The 11,670-nt window shown below is 40.0% G+C and overlaps 1 protein-coding gene across 1 annotated transcript in view; it reads right to left on the reverse strand.

The window, feature by feature from the left end:
- LOC110530973 (voltage-dependent R-type calcium channel subunit alpha-1E) overlaps positions 1–10,089 on the reverse strand; it is a 77,174-nt gene extending 67,085 nt beyond the window's left edge. Inside the window, exons 1-3 of the mRNA XM_090182468.1 lie at positions 9,836–10,089; positions 6,720–7,194; positions 1,181–1,444 (exon numbers count right to left, since the gene is read on the reverse strand). Coding sequence (XP_090038594.1) covers positions 1,181–1,444; positions 6,720–7,159 — 704 coding nt within the window. The 5' untranslated portion in view covers positions 7,160–7,194; positions 9,836–10,089. The remainder of the gene's footprint in view (positions 1–1,180; positions 1,445–6,719; positions 7,195–9,835) is intronic.
- Between the last annotated feature and the right edge of the window lie 1,581 nt (positions 10,090–11,670).

Genomic DNA, 11,670 nt, shown 5'->3' on the forward strand with positions numbered 1-11,670 from the left:
CATGAGACACTTTCTCCTTCATTATTAATTTCTAGCCTTGAGTGAAAATGGTGTCATTAACTCACTGAGGAGGGCTGTGGCGGGGCCTCTGGGAGCTACTGTGAATCACATTGATGAGTCTACATCATGTCGGCACGACTCAAACTAGTTAAAAATAGCCCATCTAAATAAGAAAATAATACTCCACAACAAAATAATACTCCTCAACAAAATAATACTCCTCAACAAAATAATACTACACAACAAAATAATACTCCTCAACAAAATTATAATCCTCAATAAAGAATACTCTCCAGAGCCTTGACTCCCATTAGTCATTCACAGCCACTTGAATTAATATTCACCACCAACAACTAGACCTGGGTTCAAAAAGTATTGTTTTCTTTAAAATAAGTTTGATTGAACCTGCCTGGAAGTGCCAGGTGGGCGGGACTTGCACTTTTGGGACTTTTCTATTAGTTACATTGCTTCACACAAGCTCAATCAAGTGCAGAAAACTAAAGACAGTCTCACACTCACACTCGGCATGACTTCCTGTAAAAATAAAGGTAAAAAATATATATTTTTATAAAATATACAAAAAATACCTCCAACCATCTGTGTTCAGCTTGTCTTGACCACTCTGGTTGTACACCCACACAACAACTGGGATGGTGGTTAAATAACAGGAAGCAGCAGAGTGGCACAATGTTTGAGTATGATGATACATCTCTAACGAGCAGTGTATTGCATTATGGAATCAATGCATTATCTGTAGAGCACAATAAAGTATTAGTATAAGCATTATACCGTAAGTATAAGCATGACAAAACTCAGCTCTCTGTGGTCTTTGGTGGATATTGATAGATTTAGCATAGAAAAAGGCAACAACAAAAACGTGTATTTCTGACTAATAGACTGACTAATAGACAAATGTACCTCAAAAAAATGAAGAAAATAAAAATGAAGAACAAACTGAAGGCCTACTATAACAGTCCAATCAAATCTAAAGAACTCAATTAAAAGTGACGACTGAGGACAGCCATTATAATATAGATACGGGCGCTGTCCATTGTGCTGATATGCGCTACAGTCAAAGTAGCAGTTAGCAATACTTTTTGACAATGGACGGACAACACTAAACAAATCTTGAGTGCTGTGATAACGTGTGAGTGAGTATGTATAGTATAAGGAAGGATATGGCCATTCTATGATCCTCTTGGCGGTTTTCCGAATTAAATTGTCCTCGGCGAATATGAAGAGCGACCTGTTGACAGTGAGGCAGTTCTGCCGGTGGGGTATAGGGTTGTAGAGAGCCATGGTGCGCGCCCTCGCCGCTTTGGTTTGTTTTAGCGTCCCTGACCCTGTACCTGAAGCCGTGTCCCCGCCGTCCTCCCCGCGCTCCGGGTCCCCGGAGTCTCGGGAATCCATCGTCATCTGAACCTCATCTCCAAACCGAGCCATTCTATGGAGGGAAAAACGAGGATAAAACTTGCTATATGCTGTTGCCTTGGATATCAAAACAAATGAAAAATCAAATTTGTTGGCAGAGTAATAAAATATCCACTGACAGCCGACCTGATGAGGCGCAAAGAGCCCCCCCCCCCTCCCAAAAAAACTAACAAAAGTTACATGCAATGTCATTCCATGCTGAAGTGAACTACAAAATGTACATTTCCTGTTGAGTTTTCATACTAATAATGTATAACGATTCGATTACACGGATTGTAAAATATTTCGATCTAGATCACCCCATCTGTCCGGGCGAGTGAACGGTGATGGTCAGTCACGCTCCAGGCAAGTTTCAACATAAACAGAAACGCATCACTGGATAAACTCGGAACAGGAGCAACATTCACCGACTTTTCACTTAAAACTTTCTAAAAACAAATACATTCAGTAACGTACACTATAGAATGCATATTTAGCCTAAACCCAGTTGATCTTCGTTAGACAATGGAGTCCACGGGACATGTATCCTCGTCTCCAAAAACTTTACGCATCTCCTCTCATCCAGTCAAAATAGATCTTGGTAACTTTCCGAAGCGACCAATTTGTATCGTCTAAAACATTTTCAAAATCTTTTATCCGTTTAACAATGACACATGTAATTGTTTCTGCAGAGAGAAACATTTGGCGCTAGAATACTGGTTTGATCCGCGAACGATTATCTTTCAATGTGTTTACCTGCCTCCAAATGACCACGAAGCAGAGTGAGCGCGAGCTCCCGCACACTTGCGCAACCCCTCCCACGTCTTTCAGTAGCCTATAGCAATTTTCAACATACTGTACATCTGAATGAGAATTGTCATGAGAGAGAAAAATCATATTTCCGTTTCCATGGTAATATATATTTCAGTGTTGAACACTGACATTTTGTCAAAATGGCCAGTTTCCAAAAATACATATGGACACTATCTATGCATTCTATCTCCATTATCCACACCATTCACATTCCCTTGTAAGTTCTACATTTAAAACAAGAACCAGAATTCCTAAGGGGGTGGGGTTAGAGGGGGGGTAAAATCACCTTTGAAAGTAAAGGAACACATTAGTGATCCTAAGTGTTAGCATTATGTTATAGTAAAATACAGCTAGAAAATAAGGTGACAAACAATCTGCCCACACAAATAGGCCCATTTCTCTGCAATGCATTTAAACAAACATGTATTGCAAAGCATGACCTGTGTCCTTGGTACCACTAGGTCACAGTCCTTGCATTAGTGAACACACTATCAGCATAGACTGTGTTTATGTAGAGCCCCCATCATAACACTAAAACAAAGACTTAAGACAAAGAGGACTTATTGGAACCAAGAAAACTACTGAAAACCTCCCAAATTGAAAGGTAAACCTTATCACACAAAGAAGTCTGATAATAACTTATTAGCCAATTTAAGTTTCCTCTGGTGTTATGAACAGATTTCCATGTGTCCACCTTAAATATTATATATTAGCTTTAAGCTACACAGTGAGAGCATTGAGATACAGTATGTTTATTAATGAAGACAGACTTGTAGGCTAATATTAAAAACATTTAACCAATCCAGGTCATTGTGCTAATATTGGAATATAATGTCTGAAATAAAAATAGATCATGAAATAGATCTTGAGGAGCTGCCCCCCTTTATGTGGGAGAGAGAGGAGAAGAAAGCAGGGGCTTTCACACTAATTCAGAGTGTGATGGAGACCTAATTTGGCAACACGGGGCTCTCTCATTCCATCTGCCGCTGTTCTTCCCTTCCCAATGGGGATGGAGGGAGATGTGGTAATGGGTCTTAAAAATGACCACCACTTCATCCCAACCCCCCATCCCTCCCTCTATCTCTATGGGTATATGTGTAGATACTTTAGAAGGAGGGGGGAGGTGGGGGAGTGAGAGAGAAACAGAGAAATAGAAAATAGAAAGAGAGAGACAATAGTACTACAGTACATAAAGTCATATGTAGACATTTTTGCTTAGACATCCATTACACAAAGCACCAGAAAAGACCCTAAGAGGTGGGCCTAAAATATTTGTCAATTTCTATGAACATGAAATTCGTTTTTCTCTCTCTTAGCAGTTGTTTCCATAGCGACACAGCTCTCTTGAATTTCTGCTATGTTCTTTTCATTTAGCCAACAAAAGCCATGTTGCACAATAGAGCAACCACTTCCTACAGAAATCGGTTTCTCCCCCAGGGCAACTCAGCTCAGGGCAACTCAGCTCAACTCAACCATGTCAAGGTTTCAGTCCCTAGATAAACCGAGGGGTCAATACCGCCTTCAAATAATATTTCACTCTGGTAAAATAAGTTAAATGAATGACTATGAGCGCTGCTCATATGTTGAAAGAATAGAATTATAATACTAGAATGGACATTAACTTTCTTATGATGGGCTAAAGGTCAGCCATTTTGGTCAGGGAGCTGGTAAACCATGGTTTGCCAGTGCTGTGATAAGATTATTGTGCAAAGTAATGAATTTGAAGAACGTATCTGCACTGTATGTTTGTTAGCTAGCTAGCCAGACAGTCTTAGAGGAATGATTGTTTTAAGTAACTGTTTTTAAATGTTTTAAGTAACTGCCAATATGCCAACATCCCACTCAAACAATGCAGTCAATACACAGCCATAGAATGGCTGAAATCAGCTGATGATGGAACTTAGACAAGTTGTAAACGCAACAAGTACTGATATTATATCATATAATAGCACTCACATTTTTCCAAGAAAACAAACATTAAGACAATTATGGTCTGTTTACATATATTTGAGAGGCAATTTTACAGAACATTTGAATAAAGCCATATAAACTGTATTTATAATTATATAACAATATTTTAGGTTGGCAATAATTATATTAGACAATGTCTGATATACATCACATCTTACTTTTATTTTCACGCATAAGTAAAATAAGGATTATAACTCTACTGCCATTCATTCCAATTAGATTGGTTTCGATTTCTCCCTGACCAATATACGTAGCTGCCATTTTCAGCCCATTCTGGAACTTTGAAGATTTATGAAATAGCCCATCTAGTAATTTAATAGGATACATACGGTTGAATTCAACAACTATTCCAATATCTAACCATCAAAGTTGCACAAAGAAACACATTGATTCACATAGTTTGTTTCCAGATTGAGTCCACTTGGAAGTGATTACTACCCAGTATTGATAGCTTAATCATGCATTCATCATTAGTTCAGCTCATAATCATCATCCTCATGCCTTCAGATGTCACTTCATAATACAAAGCATCAGAAGGGTTAGCATGGTTGACATCATCAGGAACAACAGAATGACCTACAGTATGTACTGGTGGGGTAACGGGATATAGTATGTGTGGTCCAAATCTGCACTACATCTCCACTATTATGTGTTTCAGAAGGACTTTCTGTATTGGAGATACAAAGAGGAGAAGAGCATTTCCGGCGCCATCTCTTGTGTCTCATGGAGGAAAAACTCATGATGTATTTATCTTTTCACAACACTCAAGAGGAGGACATTCTAATAAATAAGCACAGTCCTTTTGAAACATATTCCTTTGGAAGGGGGAGAAATGTATGCAGCTGACATGCACCACGAGTTAAAACATTAATGGGTGTACTTATCGGCAGAACTCAGAAGAGCGTTTATGTAATTGTCGACAGAGGATTTCACCCCGACCAACGCTGATTGGAGTGGCTTTAGCGTTTTTCTTTATCTCCGTTACCTAGCAACAGACACTCTCTATTCCTGAGTTATGTCGATCTGGTCCTTCCAATAACTGAAGCTTATATAAACAGACATATTATTAATAACCTAACTGTACGCCACACCCCATCCTCTCAATCAACGTTGCATTCTGGTCATGTTAAATGTTGTTTATGTCTCCTACAGTAATCCTTATCCTGTACAGTATGGGTAATAGATGTCACTTCAAAAATGTGTCATCTTCAGACACACACTCTTATTTCATTAAAAGTTATTTGTTGCCTTTTGTAAGATACTTTTTTGTATATTTTATACTTTGAATTAATTATCTCTACTGCTCTTTGGATGTTAATTGTGAATATTTACAACAGCCACCATTCATATTTAGCAAATACCCAAACTCTTTTATGTACATCTGGGAAGAACAAGAACTTCTCTTTCCATGATCATCGCCACTATCTATTTGATTTTCCACGGTATGCTTTGTTTGATTCTGTGGCATCCTCTAATGGTCAGATATGCACACTACACTAAGATAAACCCTAATGTCTGGCCTTCCTGACAGACATTCTACTGCACAAACACTAGAGGTGGGATTAAGGGGGAATGCGTGGGAATAACTGTATGAGTTCAAAAGTCAATATAATATAGACATGTAGAAACTGTTGTTGAGGTGAATTCACAGTGATTCCCAGACTGATTTTTTAAAATGATTCCAAACCTGATAGATACCATAATGCAAGACTGAGTTGACCCATTGCGTTGAATGTTGCACATTGGAACATTGGGTTGCAACCAGAAATAAACAAGTCTCCCAATTATGTTTGGCTGTATATGATGAATGAGTGAGGGGGCGGTGGGGGGATGCGAAGCGAGAGAGAGTGTGCGAGTGTAGTAGGGATACAAAAGAGTAATTACGTAAGTGTGTATGACAGAGTGAGAGAGAGAGCGTGGAAAAGAGAGAATGAGAGAGAATGAGAGAAATTGAGAGAGAGGAAGCATGAGAGAGAGAGAAAGCATTAGAGAGACAGAGACAAAGAGAGAATTACAACCAGAGAACACAGTATATACCAGAATGTGCTGTATGTACTGTATGATAAAGAAGATGTGGGGGGAGAGTGGGGGTGGGGTTACCGTGATGGAGTGGCACTCCACAGTTGAGTGATGCTAAGGAGGTAATCAGAGCTCCAGAGCTCAAAGTTCCACAAGCAAGCAACACATACAGTAGATAGAACCCAACCACCAATAATATTGTAACACAGCATCAGATTCAACCTAGAGATTTGTACAGCCAGTCACACAGGTCTGAAGGGACACTGTACAGCCCAATTAACTTGCAGCCAGATGCGGTGAGCACATTGACCACTTTGGCAATTCTGTCTTGTATAACATGAGAATCTGCCACACTTCAACCAGGCTGATTATTCTGTGCATTCCTGTAAGTTATTGTATACATTCTATCCCTGGATACATTCTGTACATTTATTTCCCCCTGCTTCTTTTCATCTTGACACAGGACAGAGATGTGAAGAGAGAACCCCTCCATCCTGTGTACTTACTCCCAGTCTTTCCTGCGGGCCTGTGGTGTGCTCTGCATCTTGTGCGACTCGTGGGCCCTGATCACATCTCTCTGATCCACGATGCCACCTCGTCTCCTCTGCATACTACAGGGGCTCACAGACCCTGAGCCTGTGTCCGACCCTGCCTCTTCCATCCTGTAAGGGACATCGAAGCTGGCCGCACGCGGGGGTAGATCCAGGGTCTCCAGGCCGGAGTGGGGAACCTGCAAGGAGCAGGAGCGGGACTCCTGGACAAGGCCCCCTTGACGGGTGGTGCCTGGGCTGGGGGTCCGGCGCCATGGCTCTGGCTCAGGGAGAGAGAGGGAGGAGCGAGTGCCATGCACCCTACTGGATGTGCTGCCTTTGGGCCCGGAAGCCAAACCCGCTGGGGCACAGTGGTCGGGCATCAGAGATAGAGATTTGTCTGAGCTGGTGAGCATCTCTGGATAGGAGGGCTGCTGGGATCAACATAGCGCTAGGGAAAGATAAATAGAGAGAGAGAATAGATTCAATCTCAAATCCCTAATGGTGAAACAGCCACTTCCATTTGTGATTACAACAGCATAGAAGTTATTGCAAACAACAAACACATTTTTTTTCCCTCTGACATCATTGCACGCACCATAGAAGAGCACAATATGTACTGTTGCTCAGCTCAGCAACAAAAACAATAACAATGGTGGTGGGGCAGCCAGTGGCGCTGTTTCTCCCTACTGTTGATTCCATCTAACCTTTTACTGCAGTGGGCTACGTCAGGGTCACACAGAGTGTTTCTTGGTAGTCTTAAACAAATATACTTTGAAACACAAGTCTACACCTCACACACATGGTTATGGTCTTAAAACAAAGAAGACACCTGTACCATGTCAGATATGGAGTTTTAATGTATTACATTTTGAGTTTGCATCCCAATATTAGACTTTAGAACCGTTTAACATAGAAACACTGGATTTTCTGCATGATTTTTTATTTTTAATATTTATTAATTATGAAATTATGAAACATATTAATAACATTCCACCCATGAGGGTAATTTAGTAATTTAGTAATTTGACTGCAGCTACCGATGAGTTGCAAATATGTATACTGATAATATTTTTCTGTGTCAAGTCCTAGAAAACAGATTTGTTTTCTGTAAATCAATCTGATAACCTGAAGCTAATAACAGTCTGATTAATCCACTGTTCAGTCTTATATTGTGCAGACTACAGTTTTTGCAAACAGATTTGCTTCTCTCAGGCAGTAAGTCCACCTGCCTCAAGCCTCCCTCTTTTAACCTTTAACCTTTCGTCCGATGTAGGCACATACCAGAGTCACCTCTATCTGACCGTAGGTCTGTTCCTTTTAGTGATGATGATGTTGCCAAATAAAAGGGGTTAAACGTCTGGTCCTTGTGAAGGCGTACGGCTCTATTGATATTTTACTGCTGAGTAATTGGGTGTATCTTGCCATTTCACACAAATGGATGAAAAGAAAAGCAAAGTGACCTCCCCTGATGCAGTGCCATTTTCTTTTAGCTTTAACAGCTGTTTGCGTGACGTGAACCACTAATAACTCATATGTACCGAACGAACCAAGCACTTACAGCGGGAAATAGGGAGAATGATAGATGGAAAACCAAGCTTTCTCTTTAGACTTTTGTTTCTTGGAAACACAATACAATCTCCAAAATGGGGATGCTGAAAACTGACTGCCTTAGTTACAAAGTACCAGTAGGACAACATTTATTTATATTGAGTAAAATAATGATCTGATCCTCTCTAACCTCACCTTCCCTGGTTGCAATTTGATTACATGAACAAATCTACCCAACGCACTATATTAAAATGCCCTGAATATGACTAAAGAATGAGATGATAACGTAAATGCCAGGGGTTCATCACACCATTATCAAACCCATTGCTCCAATGGACCCCACATGAGAACCCTGGCTGCTTTCCTCACGCTGTTGTTCTATGGGGCTATTCAACTACTGTATGTTAGCAATGGCAGAACAGAACAGTGGTTAGCTGCGACACTATCTGAGACAGAGAAGAGACAAGGCCGTTTCCACTGAGCAGAAGCTGAAAGGAGCATTCTGGAGTGTGGGAGAGCTGAGGCACAGAGAGAGGAGAGAGAGTGAGTCACTCATCGGCAGCTCTTCAGACCTGTACAGCCACAGGAGACATGACTGCAGAGCTGCCTCTGCCCTAACCTAGGTTACTGTAGAGGGACAGCCAGTGACAGGCAGTACACTGAGAAAGACCAATGCATTGTATTCTATTGTGCTTTGTGTGTTGCCATAACTGAAACTGGACCTTGGCCTCATAGTACATAGCATCATATAAGCAACACACTTGAACCAACATGATGTAAATCATATCAGTCTGGACTTTTATTATGTTGAAGATATAGATGAGCTCGTCATTAGTATTACTTTTATTTCTGCCATATGAAATATGTCATAGTAACAATAACAAAACAACTTATTAGGACAGCATAGGCCATGAGTATCTCCCTTTGCAAAAACTGTAAGGGCATGGGGAAGCTAGAATAGAATAGAGGTTTTCCTTCAGCTATCTAACTGTTATTTCCTTGTTTCTTTTTTGTTTGTACTGTTATTACATTTGTAGCTGCGAATGAATAAAACACAGCCTAACACAATAACATCCGTGATATATAATATAATATCAGAACGTTCACATGCTTTTCAATCTTCCTTATAAAGTTAACCACTCCATTGAGATTCTGTGTCCTTTTTCATTTGCAAATATGTCCATGGTTGTTACCTTGCGCAACACTTAATGCGTACTGGAATTGTTTGCAACAAGATCTGCCAAGTTATACCACCTTTCGACTAATTTGTGTGTGTCAAACATTGGTCGGCGGCGAATCGATGAAATAAAATATATAAAAAAACCGAGCTTCCAACAGGTATATGTGGAATAATAGGATGTTTTCATGAACACAGCATATTAACGACAACAAACAATTAAGCGCATTACAGTATAATCAGAGCACCAAATAAACGACTAGCAACATGTTACTATGGGCTCTAGGGAATACTGTAATGGATCGTTGGGGAAAACACCAATTAACGCATCTGTAAAATATTCATCTGTAAAAACAACATTTACCTTGAAGTGACGTCCCCTTCTTCATACTATCAGTTACCAGGGCACCTGCCATCAAAATGACAAGAAATTCGTCTTATTCTCCTTTTATTCCTCAAATTGTCTGAGATTATGATTAAAAACGAATTCGCGTGAATTCCTTGAGTGATGATGATTAGTGCTGTGCAGCTAAATCCAGGAGAGAGGCTGGGAGCCAAGGAGTCTAGCTGAGATGAATGTAGGCTACACAGGCTGCCTGGAGAAGGAAGGGAGGGAAAGGGGTTGGTTATGCATGGAAATCATCCCAATAATCATTACTCTGTGCAGGGAATCAGTCAGTGTTAGATCAAGTACCGTATGCCCATGTTCTATACAAACTAGTATATGTATAAATTGATCATCTTAATTCATTTTTATTGTGAACCATGCACCATTGAAAATGCCTGATGTCACACCTGATTTAATTTGTTTGGTAAAGACTTTTTTTTAAGCATCATGCAATGAATGGCTTGGACATCCTTCTGGAGTGGAAGTTATTAACCCATCAATAATAACTTGAGTCAAAACTGCTCTAGGCCTAAGGAACTGAATTTGAACATTACACTGTAAATATCAATGCAATTGTTGAAAGGGCCAAAGGCTATGGTGAAGTATATCATACATTTTACACTAGTTGGTGGCCTAGTATTACATTTATAGAACATATCACTCAATGTCAGTCAGAGACAGAGATGGACTGCTCAATTTGTTGCATCTTCAGCTTTATCAACTTTTATTTTGAAATAAAAGAGTAGCAAGGAAAGTGACACTGAACATTTGATTTTAAGCTATAGTTGTATGAAAAAGTTTAAAAAAAAATAAGTTTAATACACGTGAATTAACACACATCACACATTTGACCACATTGACTGCTCTTGAAGAATGTTAATATGGATTACTTCATCCTCAGTGTTCCTTATTACATATACCAAGCAGTGTATTATTACATCATGAAGGCAGCATTCTGTTTTAGAGTATCACTAGCAGTTTGTCAGTCTCTGCTCAATCTTTGAACAGAGTGGTCGCTTTGACTGGCTGGTGAAACAAGTGGATCTATTTCAGAATGGAGACCCCTCGCATGGTAAATGTGCTGATTAATTCATTACACTCTATTGTCCCCACTGGCTTATATATGCAATAGACATGATCTGACATGCTTCAAGGTTGGGAATCCGCTCACCTACTCTGCGTCTCATAAAGACACGGTTGGAACCAAAAATCAGACCAAATGACAGATTTCACCAGTCTAATTCACCAGTTTCTTAGCACAAGCAAGTCTCTTCTTATTATTGGTGTCCTTTAGTAGTGGTTTCGTTGTAGCAATTCAACAATGAAGGCCTGATTCACTCAGACTCCTCTGAACAGTTGATGTTGAGATGTGTCTGTTACTTTAACTATGTGAAGCATTTATTTGGGCTTCAATTTCTGAGGCTAGTAACTCTAATGAACTTATCCTCTGCAGCAGAGGTAACTTTGGGTCTTCCTTTCCTGTTGCGGTCCTCATGAGAGCCAGTTTCATCATTTCGCTTGATGGTTTTTGCAACTGCACTTGAAGAAACATTCAAAGTTCTTGAAATGTTCCAGATTTACTGACCTTCATGGACTTATTTGAGCTGTTCTTGCCATGATATTGACTTGGTCTTTTACCAACTTGGGCTATCTTCTGCATACCACCCTTACCTTGTCACTACACAACTGATTGGCTCAAACGCATTAAGAAGGAAAGAAATTCCACAAATAAATAAGGCACAACTGTTAATTGAAATGCATTCCAGGTTACCTCTTGAAGCTGGTTGAGAGAATGCCAAGAGTGTGCAAAG

This window comes from Oncorhynchus mykiss, chromosome 8, assembly GCF_057628025.1.
Source record: "Oncorhynchus mykiss isolate SJ-2025 chromosome 8, ASM5762802v1, whole genome shotgun sequence".
Taxonomy (NCBI): Eukaryota; Metazoa; Chordata; class Actinopteri; order Salmoniformes; family Salmonidae; genus Oncorhynchus; species Oncorhynchus mykiss.